Source organism: Hibiscus syriacus, unplaced genomic scaffold (assembly GCF_006381635.1).
Source record: "Hibiscus syriacus cultivar Baekdansim isolate YM2019G1 unplaced genomic scaffold, ASM638163v2 tig00110931_pilon, whole genome shotgun sequence".
Lineage (NCBI taxonomy): Eukaryota > Viridiplantae > Streptophyta > Magnoliopsida > Malvales > Malvaceae > Hibiscus > Hibiscus syriacus.
In genome coordinates, this window is record NW_024062918.1 from 383,154 (window position 1) to 408,755 (window position 25,602).

Here is a 25,602-nt window from a genome sequence, read left to right on the forward strand (position 1 = left end):
CGCATTGCACTCGGTTTCGAGTTCTAACCATTTTGTTACTACTACTTCGAAGGCCGCCTCGATTAGATTTTCACTCACTCTCTAAATCAACGCGTGGCCGAACTTCTCCAACTATATTCACTTTAAAACAAACAACCGCCAACTAGCGTCTTTGCCTCGCTAGTCTTCGCTGTTTCCATCGTCATTATAATAATAAACAAAAGATTATTCCTTAATCAGACCTTATCAAAATCCAAAATTCCTCTTTTAAAACCTCTCCTCTTCTTCCTCTCTCGTCTTCCCTTCGAACCCCAGCTGTGATTTTCTTAAACAAAAATTAGTGGAGAGATGGCGCCCAATGATCCGGAACAAAGCGGTGGTTTCTTTGCGTCCATCGCTAGCAGCATATCTAATTTTGGTAGCGCCATGACTAAATCGGTCAACGGGTAATAAGATCCATCTTCTAATTTCTATTTTTATTTAGTTTCTTTTTTTCTTGGATCTTCCTTTTTCCTTTTTGAATTTGAGTTGATTGATTCGATCTCCATGTGGAAATAACTTTTAGTTCATTATTGAATTTATTATCGATTGCAATTGTTATAAAGGAAATTTTTTTGTACCAGATCTGTGATTTTGTTTAGAGCTGATTAGAGGGCTGAGCTGAAACTAACTGATTTGGATGTTTTGAGCAAAGGTTTTTAGCCCAAAGAGAATTCACGGTTGTTTTCCTGTTTGAACAGTTTATTGGGATATGAAGGGCTTGAAGTTGTTAATCCGGAAGGTGGGACTGAAGATGCCGAAGAAGAAGCAAGAAGGGGAAGATGGAAACAGGAGGTAATGCTTAATTTTCGAGGTCTTCGTCTTAATTGGAGAAAATAAGGAAGAAAAACCAGTAGTTTGGTGACTGGTTCTATCGTATGCTTTTGAATAATGGTGCTTCAATTTGGAAACAAGTGGCTGCAATGTCACTTATGGCTTAAGTTGCAGTATTATCATTACCCCTTGTCAGGGTTATATTGTAATGACAATTATCCTTACTCTGCCAAACTTCTATATTGTGCTTAGGCTTCCATGTTCTAACTGATTTTGCTGGAACATATGAGATATTTGAATGTTGCCCAGCACGTGACACATAGTAAAAGAAACGCTAATCTTTTCCACCGATTAGCATGCTTAATGCTTGCTTCTTTCTCATAAATGATGAAATTATATGTGACGGATTGCTTAAATAGGCTTGATATGATAGCTTGATGAGGATGCATTTTATTAACTTGCATGGGCATTTACAATTTGCTTTCTTTTATTTAACAGGACAGGGACAGTTACTGGAAAATGATGCAAAAGTATATCGGGTCTGATGTTACATCAATGGTGACACTTCCCGTACTTATTTTTGAGCCAATGTCAATGTTGCAGAAAATGGCTGAGGTTTGTGTTTTCATATCCAACCATTGCTGTAAAGTTATTCGCTATGTTTGGTTATTTTCTGTCAGTTGGACTTTTCATTTATCAATTTCATTCTGTGACAGTTGATGGAGTATTCATACCTGTTAGATCTAGCTGATGAATGCGAAGATCCTCACATGCGATTAGTGTACACTAGTAAGGTTTTTTCCAACTTCTCTTTCTCTTTCTCTCGGATTTTAAATAGGACTAATGATAGCTAATTGCAGCTTCATGGGCTATATCTGTCTATTATGCCTTTCAACGTACCTGGAAGCCATTTAATCCCATACTCGGTGAGACTTATGAAATGGTTAATCACGGTGGCATTACTTTTCTAGCTGAACAGGTGAGTTTTTTTTAGACCTAAGATTTTGTTCTTTTTTCTCCCGTGTTAATTATTTGGGCTCTTACTTTTGGCACTTTTTTCCGTGTAATTTCTCTAAATGACTGCTATTTAAGGTATTTATTAGACATTTTACCCTTTCAGATTAGTCATCATCCCCCAATGAGTGCTGGTCATGCTGAAAATGAGCATTTTATTTATGATATTTCGTCTAAAGTGAGAACCAAGCTTCTGGGAAATTCAATTGATATCTATCCTCTTGGAAGGTAAAACATGTTATCTTTTGTAACTTTTTAGGGCCTATTCATTGCAACTTGTTTTAGTTTTATAACATCATTAGCAGTTTTTATAAGCTAATAGACGTGGCATTAATCTTGGAGTTCGTGGAAATTTACAATAACTTCTAATTCTTATCATGTAAAGGTCTCTTCTTTGTTTTTCTGGAGAATATTCTACTTGTATTTGAACTGAACACGGGTTGAAACGTTCAACAAATTTTGAATACTTGAGTTGGTGTGCATTAGCATCTCCTTTTAAAAAATATATATATGCTCTTCAACACAAGAACACTGCAATGGGGAGGGAAGAACTTGTTTATATGCATTATGAACTGTCACTAATTGCATTGCTGTCATACATGAACTTGAATTATTTTGTTTTCCCATCTAATCTTCTTTGGAATCATTGTCTTTAGGAAGCCTCTCATCTTATGAAATTGGCTTCGCTGGGTTATCCTTTCATGATGTTTGATATCAGTGAAAGTAAACTTAAGCATATTTTTAAGGTTCAGTGTTGGTATTGATGTATAGATCCTAAAATAATTGTGTGCAGAACCCGTGTGACCCTCAAAAGAGATGGTACAGTTTTTGATTTGGTGCCTCCTCCCACAAAAGTGAACAACTTAATTTTTGGACGAACTTGGGTTGACTCACCAGGGGAGATGATCATGACAAACCTGACAACAGGCGACAAAGCTGTGCTATATTTTCAACCATGTGGTTGGTTTGGGTATGGTTTTATTCCAAGTAATTACTATTTTCCTGCATATGCAGGCTCCGGCTACCAAGTCTTTTCCTCTCTGTATTTGGAGACGAGAAAAAGGACTGCTTATCAAGATTTCAAAGGGTTTCATTTCACAATTTAACATTATTCTTTCATTGTTCACAGAGCTGGTCGTTACGAAATTGATGGATATGTATATAACTCTGCTGAGGAGCCAAAGATTTTGATGACCGGGAAATGGAATGAGTCAATTAGTTATCAACCTTGTGATAGTGAAGGGGAACCACTTCCAGGCACTGAACTGAAGGAGGTAAGTCTTTTACAGCACCTCAGAGTTGTTTTCATCTTTTATTCTTCTCCTAAACACTCCCAGGGTTTTCTTGATGCTTGTATTCTGGAATTTTCGTATTTCCTGCAAAAAATTAGCATAATGTCTTAATCAGAAAGCAGATTACATGCTGAGTGTTTCCCACTAGTGTTTGATTTTGACTTTTTGAAACAAAGTTTGCAGTCAGAACGGTGAAACTACACTTGTTTATCATGCCTTTCCCAATAGCTTCCCACATAGGTAGTGCTGCTTCTAACAATGAACAAGTTAACCCTGGTACATGGTTCAGTAGCAATTTTCATGCTTTTTTGAAAGTTTTATTTGATATAACATTTTCTCTATCGCATGATAACTATTTTGATTTCAAAATAAAAAATCAGGACTGATATACTTGTGGTAATAACATGTGATGCTTTAACAAACACCCAAAAAAAATGGAAGAAGAAGATTTATGCCCCTGGTACTAAGCTGCTTGTCATTACTCTGTTGCTGTTATGCAGTCATGGAGACTTGCTGATGTTCCGAAAAAAGATAAATTCCAGTACACATATTTTGCGCATAAGATTAACAGCTTTGAGACTGCTCCCAAGAAGCTATTAGCATCTGATTCTCGTCTACGACCCGATAGATATGCACTAGAGCAGGGTGACCTCTCTAAGGCTGGTTTTGAAAAGAGCAGGTATCTCTCTCTATTCCCAACCCCCCCCTCCGGCGGGCAGAAAAAAGGATTTTGGAATTTTGTTTACCTGTATACATAAATGTGTTGCTGATTGTGCATAACTTTGTTCAATGGAGGTGAAAGAGTTTATGGTGGTGTATTTCATTCAGAATAGTCTTTATTTGTCTATTATGCTTCACTATGTACTATGATCATATCAATTCATATTATATAATAATGTCTTATAAGATCTTTCTTTCTGTTGTGCAGTTTGGAGGAAAGACAACGAGCTGAAAAGAAAAACAGGGAGGAGAAGGGCCATAAATTTACACCCAAATGGTTCGACTTCACCAACGAAGTCGCTGCTACACCTTGGGGTGACTTGGAAGTTTATCAATACAATGGCAAGTATGACGAATACCGGGCTGCGATAGATAGCTCGAGTAGCAGTGAGGAGATTGACGTTGAGTCCACTGAATTCAACCCATGGCAGTATGAAGATTTGGCTGCTAACTAAAACCTTACTTTTATGCTTGCTTTTGGACTGTATGATACATTTTTGCTATGCTTTTTACACTGGTTTTGTATTGTGGTTAGTGTCAATTATAGAACAATTACATATAGTTATTAATTCAGCTCTGTTTTATTTACAACTCCCAGAAATGATTTAATTAGTTTTTGATCCATAGTTTTCAAGAAAATTATTTGTATTTTTATCCTTAAATCATGCTCCCTCTCTTTTGTTAAATCTGTCCCTTATTGACTATTTTTTGTTCAATTTTTCTAATTTTGACTCATTATTATTTAAAATTTTATTATTGATAAAAATATAAATATATATTTTAAAAACTTTCAATCAAGTAATTTTTAAATAGATATTTTATAAAATTTAAATATTTAAAATAATTATGATTAAAGTTTAAAAATTATAGCTTTTAAAATGTAATAAGGAATATTTAGTGGAACAGATGGAGTATTATATGATATTAGTTGGTATTGTGTGTTTTTCTTTTATGAAAATATTTGATAATCTTGATTATATGATGTGAGAAATGTACGATGAATGTATCCAATTTAAATTATAAAATCTGTATAGTATTGTTATAAATATGCTTAATTTCTCACTATTCTTTGTATTTTAGTGTAATTATTTGTATCATGACTATTTTTTTAGTTGCTTTTTTGTATTATTATTTTGTTCTCAATTGTTTTCTGTATGGTCATTCTATCTTGTGTGTTATTCTAATGGTATTTCCTACTAAAATTTATTTCGTCACGTGCTAAAAAAGTAAAAGTAAAAATAAATAAATAAATAAAGAAGTGTAAAATAATAAAGTAAAAATCTTATATTATAAAGAGATCTTTAAAAAATCTAATGTGATTTTGGAATATGATTAACATGATTGGAATATAAATTGTCCGAGTTGGGAAAAAGGCACAAGAAGGTGGGAGAGAAATTGACAAGGTGATGTCAAATGTTTGTCACGGCTTTTATGGCAAAGTTTGTCCAAAAAGAGGATCAGTTTTATATTATCCAAAATTACCAAAGGAGGATTTATGTGAAGGAGATTAAGATTAACCAAAACGGAAGGACAGACTTCCACGTGTGAGCGATAGAACTGATACAGACAGCAGTGGATCAACCAAAACGGAGGAACTGGTCCAAACTAGTTTTTGCTTCACCTTCAGTCACCGGTAAACTCACCGGTTTTTCCATTTAAAACACATTATAAATGCACACAGTTTTTTGTGTGTGTGGGTTTGACAGGAAGGAAAAGGTTGGATGGTTTTATGTTGATCAAACAAAAAAACACCCTTCTTTAAAGGTGCTTTTCCTTTTAGTGTTGTTGTCTTCCTCTTCAACCTTGCAAATTCTGTATTGATCTTTTTAGAGTTGCAGATAAGGGATGTCTTTGGTTTCATTAACTATATGACTCGGAGCCGATTCAGTTTAATTTCCTTCGTTCCATATGCATTGCTATATAGGTGACCAAACCATATGCTGTATTGATGTATCTATGTCTCATTTGCAGAATCTAGTCTTCCTGTTAGTTTTGCTTACTGAATTCTTTTTTTTCAATGAATGCCTAAGACATGGTGCCGCAAACAAGATCAGAATACGGTTTCATCGGCTACCAGGTGCCTGTGTTCCCTCGAGCTTCTAGATCAGCAAGGGTAATGAAATGCTCACGTTCTGAGATCGTCTATGTACTGTGTTTTTTTATTTTGAAAATGGTAGTTTTGATATTGTCATTGCTTACTACTGGTTTTAGGTTAGAGTACCAATTAAGAAGAAAAGTGGGAAGAATCAGAAACGTGCTTTTGAAATTCTGGTTAGTGTAGCCGGTGAACTGTTGCAGGAACAAGAGGGTGAGAGGCAATCTTCGAAGTTCAACCTTTCTGATCAGGAAACTTGTGATGAGAAAACGTCGATCAATTACCGACAAATCTATACATTGAATAAGTTTTCCTGTGCTCCGGACCGGTTTAATTTGAAAGCCTGTTCGAATTTAAAGAGCTTTGATCAGTTGGCTAATGTCAGTGGTAGAAATGCTAACCTTTCTGCTGCAGTGGGCATTCCTTCTCTTGTATCTCCGGAATTTTTCGAAGGGAAACTAAAGGATGCCGGAGGTGAGCTTTCAATCATTCAAACTGTAAAAAGTGAAACTCTTCCACTTACAGGCAGTTTGGATGTGTTGGAAAGGGACCGCAAACCTTCCAGTTTTTTCTGTTCAGACAGCAAGGCATACATGTTCAAGGATTGGTTAACTTTTGATCCTTCTAGGCATTCTAATGCTATAGAGATGATCAATAGAGATGATGAAAAGAATTACTTTGGTTGCAGTCAGGCAGCAACCACATTGAAGGCCTTTAGGGTGCCATCGAACATTGCAGATCGAGGAATTAAGAACCTGTCTTCTTCCCGATATTGGAGAGTATCTTCGAATTTGAATGGTGGGGCTTCCATTAGAAATGGTATATGACCATTCTGTATATTGATAATGGATTGTGCTAAGATGTCATGATAAAGTCAAGTAAAATAAGTTGTTGCTCATGATACACTAGGCATTCATTCCTGTATCCGTTCTTTTAACTTCAAAAATTTGCCTTGTCGATTCAATGTCATTTCCTGATATTTTCAGATGGGAAAAGAAGAATGCTTTCCCATGATGGGAGGACTAGTTATGGTCATCGAAGATCAAAGAGGATCTCTCCTTTCGAGAGAAGATGCTTCTTCAATCACCTCCCGTTCTCTGGGTCGGATAGAGGCTTTCAGCTTGATGACAGATTCAATTCCGCTAACAAGAGAAGCGATGGTGACAACTCTAGTGCAGGTTCAATATGGCTGCCAGCTTTAGTTTCTTGTTCATTTTCTGCCCTTAGGCTTCAGGGATCTATTCAGTTTTTGCTGAATAACCAGAGCTCTTACATGCAGCCATTAGAGTGGGATCCTCAATCGCAAGCCCTCGTAATCATCTTGTGTCCCGAGAACGTAATGGTATGAAGATCTTTAATGCAATGTTTTAGTATCTGATCATATGGTCATGTTATCCATCCAGTATTTAACCTTTCTTCTTTTCTTTGCCGGGTTTATTCAGTGAAGATCCGGATTAAATCCTTTACGGTTCCAGAGCTCTTAGTTGAGATTCCTACGACTGCTACTGTTGGTTCACTAAAAGTATGCAGTATCCTTACTAATAGACACTGCTTTTGTTTGCTTTAATGTCTTAAGAAATAATGTATGACCTCATTCTGATGAGGTCAAGTATACTGGTTCTATACCTACATAGTGCTAATGTCTAGTGGTTTTGTTTAGAGGACAGTCACGGAGGCAGTGACTACTGTACTCGGAGATGGCTTACGTGTCAGCATCCTTCTTCAAGGAAAGAAGGTTAGAGGCGACGGAAAAACTCTACTTCAGACTGGTATTTCTCGAGATGGCAAGCATCGTAATTTGGGGTTTTTGTTGGAGCCTAGAAACATGAAGATTATACCTCCTCCGTGCCTGGGAGAGCGGAGGATAACAAGGTAAGTATTTGGTATTTTGTTAAGCTTAGAAGGGAGCTAACTGCTTCTCGTTGTCTTCATTTCTGTGGCTTTTATTCTAGCTTTCTTTTCAAAATTGTTAATAAATTATCCGTCTTCAAGGCATGCAACGTTTTTTACACTAGAACCGGGGACTGCTGGTGTCTCCCTTGTTCCCCCATTGATTGGTTGCAATCATAGTGCTGAAAGTGACCTGCATCTAATTCCCAACATATCAACTAATTCTAATATTCCGAGTTCTCAATCTGTACTATCGATATCGGCCATTAGTGTGGAGGCATTGACTTTGGTTCCAGTTCATCACAGAGCTAGACGCCATGAGTTTGTCCAGCGGCGCATTAGAAGGCCCTTCTCTGTTTCAGAAGTAGAAGCATTGGTCCAGGCAGTCGAGAAACTAGGAACCGGAAGGTTACTCCTTTCGCCAAAAAATGTTTTATTGCGGACTCTAATGCTTCGGTTCCTAAGCTTGTTCTAAATTTTGTAGGTGGCGTGAGGTCAAAGTACGCGCTTTTGACAATGCTAAGCATCGTACGTATGTTGATTTGAAGGTGAATGGTCCATTTCTGTTTCTTCTTCAGTTTGGATGTTCATTATTGTCAATTCCCAACTAAACCTTTCATGGCTGAACATCTTTAGAACAGCAACATGTTTCTTTTGTTTTTGTTTTCATATAAACTATATGTTTGGATCTTCTAAAGCTTCCATGTAACCCTTACGGAACCGGATTCATGTTATAGGATAAGTGGAAGACATTGATCCATACAGCAAGAATCTCCCCTCAGCAAAGGAGGGGAGAACCTTTACCACAAGAGCTTTTGGACCGTGTACTTGCTGTCCATGCCTATTGGTCCAAACAGCAGGCTACGCAGCAACTTGAATCAGGTGTCTGAGTTTCGACTTGATCTCTGGTCAGTCTTGTAAATATGATATATAGTGATATCTTCTGTAAATGATAACTATGTAGTATGCTCACATTCAAAGTTGATCTGAAACCGAAATACCGGCTTTGTTGGATATAGTTCGAGTCCATTTACATGATTTGTTGAATAAAACAATGCATGCTTAGATGCTGTATGTAATAATATTTGCAAGTTATACCCCAACAACATTGTTTCATCCTATGGTTTTCAAAGCAAATCGAAGTAAGAAACGAGAGCCTAGCTGGCTGGCCAGACCGGATGGAAAAGTAGATGAGAAGAAAAGAAGGGGCAATCACTATAGTGTTCCATATACGAAAGGAGGATACATTCCTGAGTTCAAATATTACTGAAATACCGAGTTCCATAGCGATGTCGTACAAAAAGAATTTCATTGCACCGTTATCTTAAATCTTAACAGTTCAGCTAAGTTTTGCAAAGGGTACCTTAGTAGACAGCTGAGAGTTGTTTGTAGTCCTTTCTGCTGATCAAGGCATGGTTTTAGAAGTTCCAGATACTGATGATTATTTAGATTGAAAATGTTCTTGAAAAGCATAACATATCTTGTAGAGAAAACCTCATGGCCCTCGAGAATTAGAAACGAGTAGTTATCTGGGAAAAAAGAGCCTTGAAGTCCTTGGTTGGGGTGCCGACTCCCTCAGGTTTTGAGGCTAAATCAAACGCCTTAAATTTTGCATCCTCGAATTTCAGTGCCTGTTTGAGAAGGAAACGGGTAAGATGCATGAAAACAGCAATCTGATGCCAATGGTGAGGGTGAAAATGTTTTCAATTCGGAATGCCAATATGACAAAGGCAATACCTGAATGCAAACTTCAGCAACATCAGGCCTGGCAATTGTTTTCGTTTCAGTCTGAAGAAGTTCATCATCCTTCCCGACTAGTAGTTCTCTGATACCACCTTCTCTATCTTGCAGCCCTCCAGCCCTGACTCGGCAAAAAAGGCTCAATGTCGGTAGTAAAGTTATACGGAGTTAACAAACATTTTAAAGTTCAGAGACATTTCCTCTTGTAGAACAGAGATGGGAATACAAGGAATGTTGATGCTATAAAATGGCGTACATTCATCTACCTGATAATTGTGTATGGAACACCGGAATCAGCCAAATATTGCTCGGCCTTTCTCTTCCAGACCTGAGAAACAGAAAAGTAGAAACCAAATAATTCAATAATACTGATTATTCTATCAAACTCCGGAGCAAAGGCCCCTATCAAAAGCGGGTGAGGCTAACCAAAATGTTCCCATTGCCCAAGCTGTTCAAGGGATGGTTAGGGTTTGTTCCACCCATTGACCCAACCAACACGATTTGCTTCACGCCAGCCTCCTTAGCTGCCCATTTGAAATGCAGGTTTTCATTATATGGTTTGCTCAAGTGAAAACTGGGCATGTAGACTGAAGATCTAGTATCAATCTAGACCAAGAACTTACCAACATCTATTTGATTTTTCTGACCAATCCAGTCAACCTAAGAAACAAGATAGATAACCTTACATCAGTCGAGTGAAGAACAATCGGAAGCGAGTAAAATCCCAGAACTATAAGAGGAAAATGGGGCTTACTTGCTCAGGGTATGCTCCATCTTCAAAATAGAACTCAGGCCTTTCTCCTTTTGTCGGATCAAACCCGGGTTTCATTTTCGGAACAGCACTTGTAAGAATTACGAGAGCATCGACTCCTTGCATAGCAGGAACCAGAGTGGCAGAATCCCTTATATCGCCAACAAAGACATCATCTGCTCCACCGATTGTCTCCTTGCTTTCTGGAGTTCTAACCAATCCTCTTGCCACAAACTGGTCAGACCCCTCTTTCAGTTTCTTGTAAACTATCTGACCTGCCAAAGTCCCACCAATAAATTCATGTCAATACCGGGGCATCAACACCCAATCTTCAATTGAAAAACATTACCACCACAACAGCCTACTGAAAAGACACAAATAATCCTTAAAAATGCAAGAAACTATATGGAATTAGGAATCTAAAATAAACATCGATACTCGTTAACTTGAAAGAAAGAAAAAACCCAAATCTCAATTCCCCCATTAACAGAACTCCTCTTAACATCTCATGTAAATCCCTAAATAGGTATTTCAAAGCAAATTGCATCAAAATCAACAACAAAAATTAACCCTTTTTAACAATTAAAAAGCGAAAGGTAAAAGCTGGGGAACAAAGGAAAAACCTGTTCTGCCACCGGCTCCAGTGACAAGCACAGTGCTCAAATCAGCCATGGAAGCTAAAACCGCTGCTGTTCTCCTGAAACCCTTGTTTTGTCTCGCTGAGAGAGAAGGAATTTGGGATGAAAAAGAAGAGCGGGTGTTAAGAAAAGAGAGAGAAGAACACTCTGGAACTTTTCTTGTTAAAGGTGATGCCGATGCCACGCAATTGCATTTATGACAGTGACGATTTAAAGGCTTCGATGAAGCAGTAGCTGGTGGAAGCGTGCTGGTGGAAAAGACCAATGGAACACGTGTAAACGTAGCCATTGACAGAGAAGGGTCGGCTATTCAGTTGTATCCGACCGCCGGTAAGGCTAGCAAAATTGGACAAAGGGGAGGAGGAATAAATTAAAGCTTTTTGGTAGTTGCCGTTAAAGATATTGTTGAGCTGTAGGAATTGTTTTTAATAATGTTATTTTGGTTTTTCTTATCTGTTTCTTTAAAAAATAAATAGATGTCCTCGTTACCATATGTGATGGGATAAGAGAAGGTAAGATAGTAGGTTGCCTCTAATACTAGATTGAGAGTAGCTTTCGTAAAATACTTCCCAATTATGAAATGCCCTCCATAAGACTCAATCTCACGACCTCAAGATTAATAACCTTATGCTCTACCAACTTTTTTTTGGATAAAGTTCTATTATAGAGATTTATTTTGTTGAGTCTCCCCACTATTAAAAATTATAAAATGATCTATTAATTATATGATGTTGTTTTGTTGAGTCCTCTTATTGTTAAAAATTACAAAATGATCAACCGACTATTTCTATATTCTAAACTCGTCTTTCTTCGTGAACAAATTGATATTTTTCTAAGTTGGACGTTAATTTGATTAGATTTAATAAAATCTAATCTTTAAATCGTTTTAGGTGTATTTTAAAAATCAAATCTTCGTTTACATTATATCATTAAGTCATTATTTGAAACATTGTACTATCGAGTCAGTGCTTGAAAAAAATAGTGGTGTCAGTAAACATAATTAAAATATGATTTTATCATATATCAATCAACATATTAAAGTCCAGTTTAAACGACCATCAAATTAATTTAAACATGCCATTGGCAATGGCAACGACAACCTCTCCCTTGCTTCCATTATATATACAACTTTGGTTTCCATTCTTTATTTCAAGTAAATGCTTTGGATGGAGAATATGGAGAATCATGGTGATGAGTACAAACACTATTGGGAGACTCAATATTTCCTTGAAAATCAAGAATACGGGTACCTACTCAAGCTACAACTTTGCTTTTGGCAAGAAAAGGGAAATTAATTTGTTTGCATGCATGCATTTGGACAATCGATGGGTACTATGATTCTAGTTCTCCCGACGGAGCACCCTCCTCAGCCGCCTCTAGGAACATCGTTTCCGAAAGAAACAGGCGGAAGCAGCTTAACCAACGCCTGTTTGCTCTCAGAGCAGTAGTTCCAAATATCAGCAAGGTGAGCTACTCCATATTAATAATTCATCAACTCAACATACACATACATGCATTCACCTCTCTCCTTTCCTTCTAGATGGACAAGGCTTCTATAATCAAGGATGCCATCGACTACATCAAACAACTGCAAGAGCAGCTAGCCGGAATCCAAGCCGAGGTCATGGAAATGGAGAACAATAATCCAGAGACAAAGGTGCGCCAGCAACTGCCTCTGCTACTAAGATCCCACAACACCAACATTTTCAATCCAACATCTTCCCCTATTCAACTTCTTCAAGTGATCAACACTGACTTCTCTTCCTGTTCCATTGATTAGTTTTGCATCTTGTCTTTATTTCTTTAACTTTGTTCGGAAACTTTTGCAGCTCAAAGTGACGCCCATGGGAGACAACACTCTGCTGGTGAGCATTACGTGCAGTAAACGTGCGGACACCATAGTTAAACTCTGTCAACTTTTCGAATCATTTAACCTCAAGATTATTACAGCGAACATCACCGCTCTTCCCGGGACACTGGTGTTGAACACTCTGTTTATTGAGGTAACTCCACTATATTCTCTCTCTCTCTCTCTCTCTCTCAATATATGTTTGATTAAAATGGATAGGCTGGTCGTCTGATTAATGATATGCAGGCTGATGAAAAGGAGAAAGATGGGTTAAAGATGCAGATCGAGACAGCCATTGCAGCACTTAGTGACCCACAAAGTCGTATGAGCTAGAAATAGCATGCAATCTAAACATCTTATGATCTCATCTCTCCATTTCATCACTATCACTTATCCTATAATATTTGTATGTCATAGCGTTCTACTTGGAGTTTAGACACATTATTAACATTACTGCTTTTAATAAATTATGCTTTTTGAGTTTTAATGGCGTTTTTATTTATTTTTGGAAAAAAATATTTTTTTTCTTGGAGTTATTACTTTAAGTGGTTTTTTGAATTTTTAAGATGATTATATATTTAAAGTGTGTTTATTCCAATTCTTTAAATAAATTTACAACTGTTTAAGGTTAATCAAATTTATCATTTTTTAATATTTTAAAGTGATTACAAGGTAGAATTTGTTCATAATTTTTATTAATCATTGATAACGTATATACTCTACAGACCAACTGCTCAAATTTAGGATTTATAATTTTATGTATTATTAGCGAATTAAATTATAAAAAATTATCAAGAATGAAAATACTTTTTTTATTAAGAAGAAGAATGAAAATAATTTTTTTATTAAGAAGAAAAAAATATGATATTTAGAAGAAAAAAAGGAGTACAATAATGGAGACTTGGTATAAGATTACTTGGGTTTATTTTCTTCTACCAAGTACGCACAATATTCACCTAATGCTAGAGTTGATGCTTATTATATCAAAACATGGGGAGACCAAGACAGTGAGAAGGTGAAGCAGGGGGAGAATTAGAAGACGAACAAGAAGAAGAAATGGATGCAATGTTATTGTTATGTGATGGATTCCTTATCATCCAAGGCACCAGATCTTCCAGTAACCCTTGTTGGCTAAACCCTGCTTCCGAACTCATCTCAATGGAGCTTGGGAGTGTAGTAATTTCTAGGGTGTCTTTTGCTTGTGAAGATTCAGCTTCTGAAAAGCAGGAGAGGGAAATATGGGTAGGCAAAGTGTAGGTGAAATCCTTCATAGGTGATGATGAGGGTATCTGGCTCATCTTTTGACCTCTCCACCTGCTTCTTTGCACTGCATCTGAGGTTCCTGCACTTGTAATAGCTCCTGTTCCAAAACCAATGCAAATAAATATTTCAAAAGATTAATGAGAACCGATTGAAAATTGTTAGTCGTTAATGGAAGTATTATTTTTTTTAGAGGTCATAGATTCAAGCAATTATATTTGTACATACTTTGGGTTTGGGCTGTTTTTGATCAATTTTTGCCCGTATTTCCTCCATTTATATCCATCATCTACCATGCCATTGCCACCTTCTTTGACCTTCAGAGTATATGTATTTTCTATCTTAGGCAAACCTCTTTCCAGCATTGAATTAACTCTGCAAATGAAGATGGATTGTTCAATGTTCACCCAATATCAAAAGAAAACCAAATAAATTACCTGGTCCGGTGTTGTGGTTGAGATTGACCGTTCCATGTTTTCACTGATAAACCATTCTGGATATCTTCAATCCTGGGCCCTGGATAGATGAGTGGCTGAGTGGCATCTTCTTCTGAAATTTTCGATTTGGGTTGAATGACAAAGAAAGGAGACTCATCATCAAGAAGCTCTCTCACTAGTTCATCTTCGAGGCCATGATCGAACCAATCATCCTTCTCATCTTTTTCCATCACATTACGCACTTTCAGTGACAACTAAATTAAGACTTGCGTTGATTGAACTAGCTAGTGAGTCAGTGAGATGAACGAAAAGAAAAAAAAAACCTTAGCTTTTACAAGAAGAAGAAAGTGATGGAGCAGATGAAGATAAGTTGACAAGACTTGTGTGTGTGTGTATATATATATATATGTATATGTTGACTTCTGCTAAGACTTACTATAACTTTTGGTTAATTCAGCAAGTGTCAACCACTAAATAAAATTTGTATTTAGGGACTATTTCTGAATTCCATCCTCTCTTTTACGAAAATTGAAAAATTAGTCCTTCTACATTATTTTTATCAAAATTTGATCCCTTACTTCATGAAAACAAACAAGTTAATTCAGTTGGTAAACACAAAAATTTGAATTAACTAATAAGTTAGTTGAACTATTGATTTTTAAGTCAACAATTTAATGATAAGATTTAATAGTGTCACATAATAAAACTTATGAGCTTTCGTAAAGTAAAAGATTAAGTTTTGACAAATTGAAGTAGAGAAACTATTCTAAAATTTTATAAAGAAATGAAATTTATAGATAAGCCTTATATTCATAATCATGGGTATTAATTTTTTTAATAGTAAAAGGTGATTATAAGATAATATTTATTCAAGAATTTTCTTAATTCATTGACAACACACACACAGTAAATGAGAATCTCATAAAATCAAATTTTCATTTTATCAATAAGGTTATTCAATGGGTTTGGGGTGCTAAACATTTTTGACAAATTCTAAATCTAATCATAATCATACCTAGAGGAGAGAGGAAATGAGACTCTAAGGGAATGAATTAGAGTGTTCCTAGTGGGTTTGCAACCTATGACCTAAGAGAATATAAAAAAATAAAGATGAGCAGCTTGATTAATCAATGAAAATGCTTACTCGATTTTGGGTACTAATTTGATCAAATGAGTATCTTTTGCAATACATTGTTTGGAAAACTTACATAATTAGAGAAAGTGGCTAAACAATTGAGTTAAGATCTTGAAACCAGAACTAGAAAACAAAAAGCACCAAAAAATCATAAAAAAGATTGATGAAATCATAAGCATCCAACATGTTGAAAGAGTAGATCCATAATGCAAAGGACAGATCTCTGACTTGCATTTAGCAGAAACAGACAATGGAAACGTAATCCTTTGAATGGGGGACAATATCTAGTTGGTCCGGTTTCATATAAATAAAGCCGAACATAAGATTAATATAATATACACAAGAGTTTATCTTCAACACGAGAGGATCTGTGAGCCGTTGCTTCAGAGTGAGGAAAGTTTTGTAGGTATTCGGCTTTGACTTTGTGAAACCCACGGCAGATCGTCAAGCTGCAGACCCTCACCTTTGAACGTTAAGACAAAAATGGTTTTGACTTGTCAGACTGAGCTTAGGTTTAGCCCTTCTATTAGGCATGCCAATATTACTTATTAAATTTGGATGTTTAAATATTTTTCTTTAAAAAAATAATTCAGTAAAAACTTTTTTCATAACTGAAATCGAGTTAATATACAATCTTAGACAATGAAAGGAAAGTGGGTATATGTACAATCCAGAAAGAACTAAACAAAGGAAGACAACTCATTCTGCTATAACATATTCCCATTGAAGGAAACAAGGCAGCAAAATTCAAATAAAGGAAAGAACTCATTAAAAACTTTCTTCATAACTGAAATTGAGTCGATATATAACCTTAGACAACGGAAGGAAAGTGGATATCTACATAATCCTAGAAGCGGAACTTCGAGGAACATACCAGGTACTTTAGAGTACACGAAAGCTTAGAGAAAGACAAGTTATAATTGAAATTGATAGCAATGAGACCGTAGAATTAATCTAAAAAGAAAGGAAAACAACTCACTCTACAATATATTCCAATGGAAGGAAACAAGGTAGCAGATACTTTGGCCAAATATGCGTGGACACTCCCAAGTGGGTTACATGAATTCATCTGATCTTCATACGTGATGGCTAAGAATAAAGGAAGAGCACACTAATTTAAATTAATCTCAAATTAGTTTAATAACTCTCATTACAAGGAAAAATCAATTACATAATTTGTGCAATATTTTTTAGGTTTAATGTGGATGGTAAATTAATCCAAAATTTAATTTAAATTAAAAGATTTAGATTCAAATTTAATAAAAACATTACATATTTGTAAACGTTCTTATCTCTATTGATACCATTGCATTAAAACACACGGTGACCAATACCAACAAGTGTTGAGCACACTACACGCAGATTCAAAATTCTTCAAATGTAGGAAGAAATAATCACAAATCTCAGATATAAATTAGAAAAAAAAAATATAAAAAGTATGGGATTTATAATTTGATGTAACAAATGCTAAAGAAACAAAACTATTATTTCCTCTGTCTCGTTAATTTTATTTTCATAAAATATATATTTTAGAAGATAAATTTGATCATATGACAAATCATATAAAATGAGAGAAATAACAAAATTATCCTCAAAATGTGATTGATAGATTTGACAGATTTATTTTTATAGGTGTAAAAATGTAAGATATATAAGGGTAAAAAATGAAATACAAATATTATTATTTATCGACTTTTCTAATAAAATATTTTAAATAAGATAATTTTAAAATCAAGAATAGATAAATTTAATAGGACCGACGAGTATATAAATTCCGGCAGCAAGCGGAATGCAGGAGCGGATTGTGTGGTAAGAGATCAAATCTAAGTAAAAAACAAAAGTCAACCCATTATAACGTGGGACCATCTACATTATAGAGGACCCCAACCATGGTCAAAATTCACGTGTGGAGAAAAATGGAACAATTTCAGCTGTCCCATTGGTGGAAAATCTATCCTACAAAACCATGTTAGGGCAAAAGAGAGGAGTGACCCCTTCAATTAATGTTTACAAGGTCGATTTTTTTAGTAATCCATACTTATAAGGTAGTACTAATTTAAAAAAAAATCAGTCATATCACACACTTTACAAACACAATTCCTCGAGCTCATAATCTCTTAGAAGAACAACCCTTTTTTTTATCCCTGATATCGTTTGATATATTCTTCTATTTTAATTGTTAGAGGTTTGCACCTAAGATTTTACCCTAAATTTTATGAAGTATCATCAAATCTAAAATTAAGCTATTTTTTAGTTAAATTTTAAAATTAATATAATATATGTATTATATATATAAGTTATAAATTTAAGTCTTATATTTTAATTTATTTTTTTATTTTTTACATTTTAAAATTTTAATCATAATATAGATAATAACCATAAATTTTATTAAATTAAATTATGTCATTAGTTTTTATATTATATATTTATTATAAATCTAATTTTTATTTGTGAATTTGATAGTTTAAAACCATATAATTTAATCATATTTTCTAATACTATTTGAGTCATGATTAAATTTTTAACTTATAAAAAGTTAAAGTACTAAAATTATCAAACTAGTGTATAAAGACTATGTTTATACATACTTTAATAACAAATTAAATTTTATACATTCATTTCATTACTTGATGGACGTAGTTTACTAGAAGTTGATAAATATGAACATGTTAAGTGTTTAGTGGTTAAAGGAAGTGTTACTCTCACTACAATTCCTAGATTCGAGCATCTACGTCTGTAGAGTGTGTTTACGTTGTCAATGATTAAGAAAAATTATGAACATATGCATTCTTATAATCACCCGAGATTATTAAAAAAAGGTTGATGAGTATAAATTGATCCTCCTACCTATTAGGACTACACACATACAAAGTAATGTCAATTTTACAAGAGTAAACTGTGAACAATAAGTTTTCTTCTCTCACAACACTAAGCAAGACAAATTATTGAGGACATGGGTTTTTAGTTAGTAGATAGCTTGGGTAACAATCTTCGGCTTAGTGTTCCGTTAATTCATGAAAGGCTCACGAAAACACACTTATCGATTTGCGGTTCATAAATAAAAGGAATAATAAATTATTTGTTTTAAATTATATTTGTTTCATTAAGTTGTTTTTATTTTTTGAGTAAAGTTCATAAAGGGTCCACTGAGTATAGGGTCCAAATGGCGACCCACCCACCAGATGGCACACCAACCTTGTTCTTCTCGGCGGGCTCGATAAGATCGAACCTGGCAGGATCGTTTTTGGGGTCGAAGTTCACAACACCTTGAGCCAAAACAAAGAAATTGAACCCATCAAGATGTAAAGGGTGGCTTTGTGCACCAAGGATGCTAGTATCCTGCAACACTAACTCCATGCTAGTGTTGAAAGGTAGTGCCACCACCTTGGTGTAGCTGCTCATGCGCGATGTTCTTCGGTAGTGTGCCGGTGTAGTTAAACTTGAAAGGTGGGTTAACTGGGAAGTTGGTGGTGTAAACACCCTTTGATTTATTAAAAAAATGAGCTTGGAGAAGAGCAATATTTGGTTGCACAAATGAGACATTGTAACTGCAGGTGCAGGTCTAGTGTTGTTGGGCCCTTGACATGTTTGGTTTTTCAAGTAAGGGAGTATCCCTAGCCCGAATGTGAGTGATAAGTACGATATTCATTTTGAAGGATTTGACATACACTGCATCAGCTTCCACGACAGTGAGGGTGTGGTTTGACCATCTAACTCGTTGGTAGAGAGTAAGGTTCTTAACCTTGAGGTTGTGAGAATCGAGTCACATGGAGGGCATTTCATAATTTGGAGGTCTTTCACGGAAACTTCTCTCAACCTGGCGTTGGGGGCAGCCTACTATCTTACCTCTCCCTTACCCCCATTACATATGGGAATAAGGGTCAACTAATTTAGCTAATTTTTTCAAGGCAAGGTAATATCTAAATAATATAGCACTCCAAGGGTTGATAATGCCTTTTTAGATTATACTTAAATCCTCCCAAATACAAATATTTTACAATGAACATTATAAACCGAAGTACACAACTAATGCAACTTATCAAAACATACCATTAACTAAATTATTCTTGTTAAATAAATATTAAAAGAGATAAACTACACGTTTAATACCTAAAATTTATTTTTTTTCAAAATCATATTTAACATTTAATTTAAATTTTAATTTGATACCCTATCGCTAAAAACTTAATGGCAAAACTAATGTAACATGATATATCTATTTTTATTTTTTAAAATTTCCACATAAAGGTTAATTTCAACAAGACTCTGAAATGAAATGAAATGCATGGCACTCAAACGTAAGTAGACTAATCATTTAGATTAATTTCACCATATTTTAAATTTAAATTATATAATGATATCACCATAAAATAAATATTTAAAACTCTACCCAACTCAATAATTTCAACCATATTTAAAATTCTACCCAACTCAATAAATCCCAATATTTTGTCCACCAACAAAATAAATTGTTTGGATTTGGATCTTTATAATAAATATAGTTATAATAGAGGCTTATACACATGAGTGGGATCTTTTAGTTATAAAACTCGGAGTTACAAATTGGAAGAAATTCCATCGGTTGCTTGGTGCCGTCAGATCACACATATTATAGGGCTTTGATTGGTCCCTATAGGCCAACACCCAATCTCTGCCTAGCCATATCACAGCGCACCTGAGCCAATCCGATCCTTGATCTCTCAAGATCAAATTCCATCCACACGTTTTGTTGATGATGATGACCAATCACGTATGCCTCCACACCCAATAAATCAGAATTCCCAAAACTCATGCACCATACCGTATCACTCCCCCTTATTTCACCCGGAACCTTGTATAAAACCCGATCACCCGACACCACCATTTCCGCCCCGGCAAATACCAAACCCACTGACGGCAGATCCGGCAGCCTGCCTTGACCCGACGGCACCCTGTAGCACAAATCCATTGCCCCCTGGAAAATAAAGTTGGGATCCTCTAAAACCCTTAAAACACCGCTTGTTTGATTCAAAAACTCCCCTCTTAAAGTGTTGTAAACGGGTCCCAATAAGAAAGTGAATTGAGTACCCGAGTCAACCATGGTTTGACCTGCCCCGGTATGATCTGGGACTAGAACGGACTTCGGAATCGGTAATAGCTTACCCGATACTTTGATGCCTTCAAGCTGAACTGTGTAAGCGACCCGATCGAAATACGGCAACGGTTGGGAGATTTGGATTAACGGCGTGTAGTTTAACGGTGCAAGCCACGTTAGGTTGGAGTCGCCGAGTAAGAGGAGACCGGAGAGATCGGAACCCGAGATGCAATACGAGAACTTGGGGAATCCCATTTGGGAAACAAAAGAGAGGGAGCCACGGTTCATGCCCATTAACCCGGTGGTTTTGGAGTCTTGGTCGGAGTTGGAACTGAAAATGGAGTCCATGCAACCGAAAACAAGGCCCGAGATATTGTCGGATGACCCGAGATGGAAGATATCGGAGGCGAGATTTCCATCGGAAGAAGAAGAGTCAGCGTAGCAAAGAGTGGCGTGGCAAAGGTTGTGGGAGTCGCATGAAGCTGGGATCGGGAAATCTCGGGTTTTATTTGTGCATGTGGGGGAGAAACAAGGGATTGGTTTGTACGAGGTTGATTGATTGGGGTAGAACATTGTCGGGTCCGGTTGGTTTTTCCGGGTGGTTTGGTTGCAACGGAGCCAAGAGAGCTCGCTTCCAGTGTCGAGAACCATGGAGACATTTTGTGGTGGAGTGCCTACTGATAAAGACACAATAAGGCTAACGTTGTGCTGAAACTGAAGCTTGTTCGGAGATCTCAGGGTTTGGGTTTTAAGGGGGAAGACGAGAGATTTAGGTGAAGAAGAAAAACAGAAATGAATCTGAATAAGAAAAAATAAGAGAATTTGAAGGTATAGTGATGATAAAGAGAGGCTTTTGAGAGATGGGTTCGAGTTTGAATCCAAGAAAATGCAAGAATTCATGATTAGTTTGTTTCTTTTCAATTTATCTGTCAGAAATGGAACATTGAGGTGAAGATTTTGGTGACAAAGAAAATGGTTTTTCTTCTTCTGGAATCAATAACTTGGAGTGCGACTGATATATTTGAAACTTGGAACAATGGTCAGAGAGTTAAAGAAGCTTCTTTTCTGTCTGTTCGCTTCAAAAATATCTTCATAAGCTATCGAGACGGTGCCGTTCGCAATGTTTTCGACCAGAGACATTTCTGTTTTTTTTTTTTATGTTATTTGATGTGTCAACTCGCAAAGAATTCGCCATGAAGTTCTACGGTGCCTCAGTATCATATATGGTTAAGAAAATATTATTGGTTTTGTTATTATTTTAAATAATAAAAATGATTTAAAATATTATTATATTGATCGATTTTATTAATATTATCAATTATTGATATAAATAATCATGATAAAAAAAATAATATTTTTAATAAAATACTATCTAAAATATTTTTTTATCAAAATTTTTTATCGAGTTTATTTATATCAATAATTATAATAAATAAAAATAATAATATTTTTAATTATTTTTTATTAAATTTATTATTTAAAATAATAATAAAATCGATAACATTTTATTTTAACTGTATATTAAAGTACCTCACTCCCCACTCAACATCTACTTTCTACTTCAGATTCTTTTTAGGCGAAAAAGCACACATCTTATTAAAAAAAAATTGTGTATGTCATTATCTTCGCTCAATTATTATGTATGTTTTACCACTGTCTATGTTATTGTTTTAGGTTAAAGTAGGATCGATTATAAGATATTCTTTTATTAATTTTTTAATTTAAAATATTTTTTTTAATTATAATATATAATTTTGAAGAGTTTTTTAATTATTAAAAATTATAAAATGATATTTGATTATTTATATGTTTTAAACTTTTTTTTAGTTAAAAATTTAACAATAATCTGAATTGAACATTAACCTGGTGACCGGTATATAATAAAATATGATTCAGAATGTCAAACGATTATACAACTCAAACTGTTCTATGATTGAGTTTTATCATATCCTAATAAGTAGATTAACATTCACATCAGACGACCGTCAATTTTCTAATGGAAATGGATAAATTTGAAGCATATGAATAGTTGAATGATCATTTTGTAACTTTTATTAGTCAAGAGACTCAACAAAATAACATCTTATAATCGATGAATTATTTTATAACTTTTAATCATCAATGTCTCAACAAAACAGTGTCTTATAGTCTTAATTTATTTTATTCTTTTTATGTAAATAAGTAAAACTACATATTGGTTTAATATTGATATTTTGAAATCTTTAAATGTATTTTTACAATTATATTTATTAAATAATTAAAAATAATTTAGTTCAAGTGGTAAGCACATTGATATCGCTTAAGTAAGGTATTTAATTTGAATCCTTGTGTATGCAAAAAATCCCTGTTGAGAGACTCGTTCATCAAAACAGGTAGGGGTGTTCGCGGTCGGTTTGTATCGGTTTTTTGCTAAAAATTCATCCGATCCGAAAGTATAAATGTTTGCGGTTTGGATCGGTTTGGATGTTTCTAAAAAAAATCCGATCCGATCCGATCCAATTAAGTGTAGTTTAATTCGATTTGGATTTGTGCGGTTCGGTTTGGCAAAAACCTTTCCTCATTGTACTATCGTTTAGCTTCCCCCAATTTTAAGATTGAAGTCGAAAGAAAAATAGGGTTACCTAAATTTTCTTGATTTGATTCCAATTCCCTTTTCATGGTTTCATTGTTATAACCAAAACTTGCCATTTGAAATGAAAAAAAAGATTTCTATTTATATAGATATGATTACAGAATGACTTTATATATTATAATATGATAGCATACACTCTCTAAACAAACATATTATTACAATACCAATATTGATGCATAAAATTAAATATGAAAAGATGGAGAAGGGAAAAGGAACGAAACACCCAATGTTTGTATTATCAAAGAAAGCAAAAGGAAAAAAAATTAAAAACTAGGAGCCCAACCAGGATCGAATTGGTAATCTCTTGATCTGCAGTCAGATGCTCTACCACTGAGCTATGGACAGGTTTGTTTTAAACTTGTAAATTAACTATTATATTTTATCGGTTCGGTTCGGTTTGGATCGTTTCAGATTTTCAAACCGAAACCGAACCGAACCGAACCGAACCAATCGAGTTTTTTTTTAAAAAAAAACATACTAAATCGGTTTCGGTTTTTTTCGGTTTTCAGTTTTTTGGATCGATTTTCGGTTATTTTTTGGATCGGATTGGATCTGAACACCCTTAAAAACAGGTGTGCGACACAGGTCAATCCATATTATTCAAAATAAAACTTTAAAATCAAGAGAAAAATTGTTATAAATATGTATCATCATTCAATTTATTAATCATCATTAAAATAGTAATGATTTATAATTTAATTTTTGTTTATTTTTATTATTTTTACTTATCAATACTAAAGTATTTATTTTATAATAATTATTATTCAGCAATTTCACCTCTTATTATATGTATATCGATGGTATATTATGAGTTTTCAAGGTCGGATGTAATCTCAGATTGTATTTTTCCTGCTTTCGTTTCTTCTTTTTGTTATTTTGATTTTAATTTAACTCAAATTAAATACGAAAGAATTCTTAACAAGACATACTCTTTTTTCTTAAAAAAAGAAAATATTTGGCAATAATTTTACCCACCATACACAATATTCAATATTTCATTTTTTTATATAGAAAACAAAATATTAGAATTTTTCTGCTCACACACAGACATATGGACATAATTTTTTTTACATTTTGAAAAATCGACAATTTGTACTGTAGTTCATAAATTTAGGACCTACTTCTTATCAATAGCCTATATCTCGTTGCAGTGTATTTGTGGCTTGTGTTTCACTGCATAGTTTAGTGGGTTTCTTTTTCCTCCAGTTTCTTTTTGTTAATTTGAACTCATTTAGGTCCTACATCTAATTTTTTGTAAGTGAGTCTTCAGCAATGTTTTTCCAAGTAAAAGGGTGGGTGTGAATTATTCTTAATGGCTTACAACTTGGAGAAGATATGATGATGCAATTCATGATTTTGATGAAATATGTGAAGTCTAACATTTGAATCATATACAACTAAAATACAGACAGGGACATGTAACTAAAAACGAACTTGTTGACAATAAGAGAGCAAGGAACATGAATCCTGTTATTGAACTGGAGAATGTGTAAGAAAATCAAAGGGACGTCAATGGGTGCAGTTAATGCACCGCTATGCAATGGAATGCAGTCCAAAAGGATTAAATCATTTAACATTCACGTGCATTAGAGCAGATTCTTGAAGATGTGAATCCAATTCCCTTGCACATGCTGTGCTGAATTGTTTGCAAACACAGGATCGTGGGTTTGGACTTTGGAGGGTCCGACACTCTGCTTATGGCAAACCCATTGCCCCATCTTGGGATTTGGGTTTCACTTTCATATCTCACTCACCAACAAGGGGAAAAAATGAAAATAAATACATAAATGTTTACTCCATTACAACGTGCTGCTTCTCCCAAGATTTCTGTACTCAACATTGTCTTGTCAACGTCAAGAAAATGGAAAATATCCCCTTACCATTCAACAAGAAAAAAGTAGACAGTAAATGCTCTTGTTTTCTCGTCCAAGCCTTGATTTGATGATAAGTAGGGATGTAAATAATATTAGAACCCACCCTTAATTGATAAAAATTCAAGATATCATACCAAATTATTAATAATTACTACTTACATTCCTGAGAGAGTATTTGAATCGGTTATTAAAGATTATCTAAAAGATTAATATTTGAAGATTATCTTAAAGGTTAAAATTTTCTAAATGATATTTCTCTCAAGTAAAATCTATTGAATATAATAAGATAGGGATGAGTCTGCCGTTATAGAGGTAAGTTGATTACAAAAAGTAATATTTTTTTTTATAAATATTCTTAATCATTTAACAACGAATAATGTCTAATTATTCTTCAAATCATTAGTGTTCG

General features: G+C 34.7%; 5 protein-coding genes and 1 pseudogene across 6 annotated transcripts; 3 read left to right on the forward strand and 3 right to left on the reverse strand.

The window, feature by feature from the left end:
• Window positions 1-219: 219 nt before the first annotated feature.
• LOC120146893 (oxysterol-binding protein-related protein 3A) lies at window positions 220-4,419 on the forward strand. Of its 2 annotated transcripts, XM_039160372.1 has the most exons (10): window positions 222-425; window positions 720-813; window positions 1,291-1,407; window positions 1,509-1,581; window positions 1,653-1,771; window positions 1,913-2,034; window positions 2,600-2,776; window positions 2,936-3,080; window positions 3,599-3,777; window positions 4,027-4,419. In XM_039160372.1, the coding sequence occupies exons 1-10, from the start codon at window positions 328-330 to the stop codon at window positions 4,271-4,273; spliced, it is 1,371 nt and encodes a 456-aa protein (XP_039016303.1). In that variant the 5' UTR covers window positions 222-327; the 3' UTR covers window positions 4,274-4,419. The 2 variants fall into 2 exon arrangements, with proteins under 2 accessions (XP_039016304.1, XP_039016303.1); XM_039160373.1 differs by lacking the exons at window positions 3,599-3,777; window positions 4,027-4,419 and adding an exon at window positions 3,282-3,308 and having other exon boundaries at window positions 220-425.
• A 1,119-nt stretch (window positions 4,420-5,538) lies between these two features.
• On the forward strand, window positions 5,539-8,841 carry LOC120146892 (telomere repeat-binding protein 5-like). Its single transcript, XM_039160371.1, has 10 exons — window positions 5,539-5,582; window positions 5,790-5,931; window positions 6,030-6,732; window positions 6,900-7,091; window positions 7,193-7,255; window positions 7,356-7,435; window positions 7,574-7,785; window positions 7,906-8,211; window positions 8,288-8,351; window positions 8,541-8,841. Exons 2-10 carry the CDS (start codon window positions 5,851-5,853, stop codon window positions 8,691-8,693), a joined length of 1,854 nt encoding a protein of 617 aa, XP_039016302.1. The 5' UTR covers window positions 5,539-5,582; window positions 5,790-5,850; the 3' UTR covers window positions 8,694-8,841.
• A 168-nt stretch (window positions 8,842-9,009) lies between these two features.
• LOC120146894 (uncharacterized protein At5g02240-like) lies at window positions 9,010-11,289 on the reverse strand. Its single transcript, XM_039160374.1, has 7 exons — window positions 10,918-11,289; window positions 10,298-10,569; window positions 10,167-10,203; window positions 9,970-10,067; window positions 9,810-9,871; window positions 9,541-9,664; window positions 9,010-9,434 (listed from the first exon to the last, which is right to left on the reverse strand). The coding sequence occupies exons 1-7, from the start codon at window positions 11,219-11,221 to the stop codon at window positions 9,315-9,317; spliced, it is 1,017 nt and encodes a 338-aa protein (XP_039016305.1). The 5' UTR covers window positions 11,222-11,289; the 3' UTR covers window positions 9,010-9,314.
• Window positions 11,290-12,073: 784 nt separating this feature from the next.
• On the forward strand, window positions 12,074-13,138 carry LOC120146897 (transcription factor bHLH35-like). Its single transcript, XM_039160375.1, has 5 exons — window positions 12,074-12,178; window positions 12,214-12,397; window positions 12,473-12,673; window positions 12,762-12,935; window positions 13,028-13,138. Exons 1-5 carry the CDS (start codon window positions 12,090-12,092, stop codon window positions 13,112-13,114), a joined length of 735 nt encoding a protein of 244 aa, XP_039016306.1. The 5' UTR covers window positions 12,074-12,089; the 3' UTR covers window positions 13,115-13,138.
• Window positions 13,139-13,682: 544 nt separating this feature from the next.
• LOC120146896 lies at window positions 13,683-14,731 on the reverse strand (annotated as a pseudogene).
• A 5,378-nt stretch (window positions 14,732-20,109) lies between these two features.
• On the reverse strand, window positions 20,110-21,660 carry LOC120146833 (aspartic proteinase PCS1-like). Its single transcript, XM_039160328.1, has one exon. It carries the CDS (start codon window positions 21,585-21,587, stop codon window positions 20,244-20,246), a length of 1,344 nt encoding a protein of 447 aa, XP_039016259.1. The 5' UTR covers window positions 21,588-21,660; the 3' UTR covers window positions 20,110-20,243.
• Window positions 21,661-25,602: the final 3,942 nt, after the last annotated feature.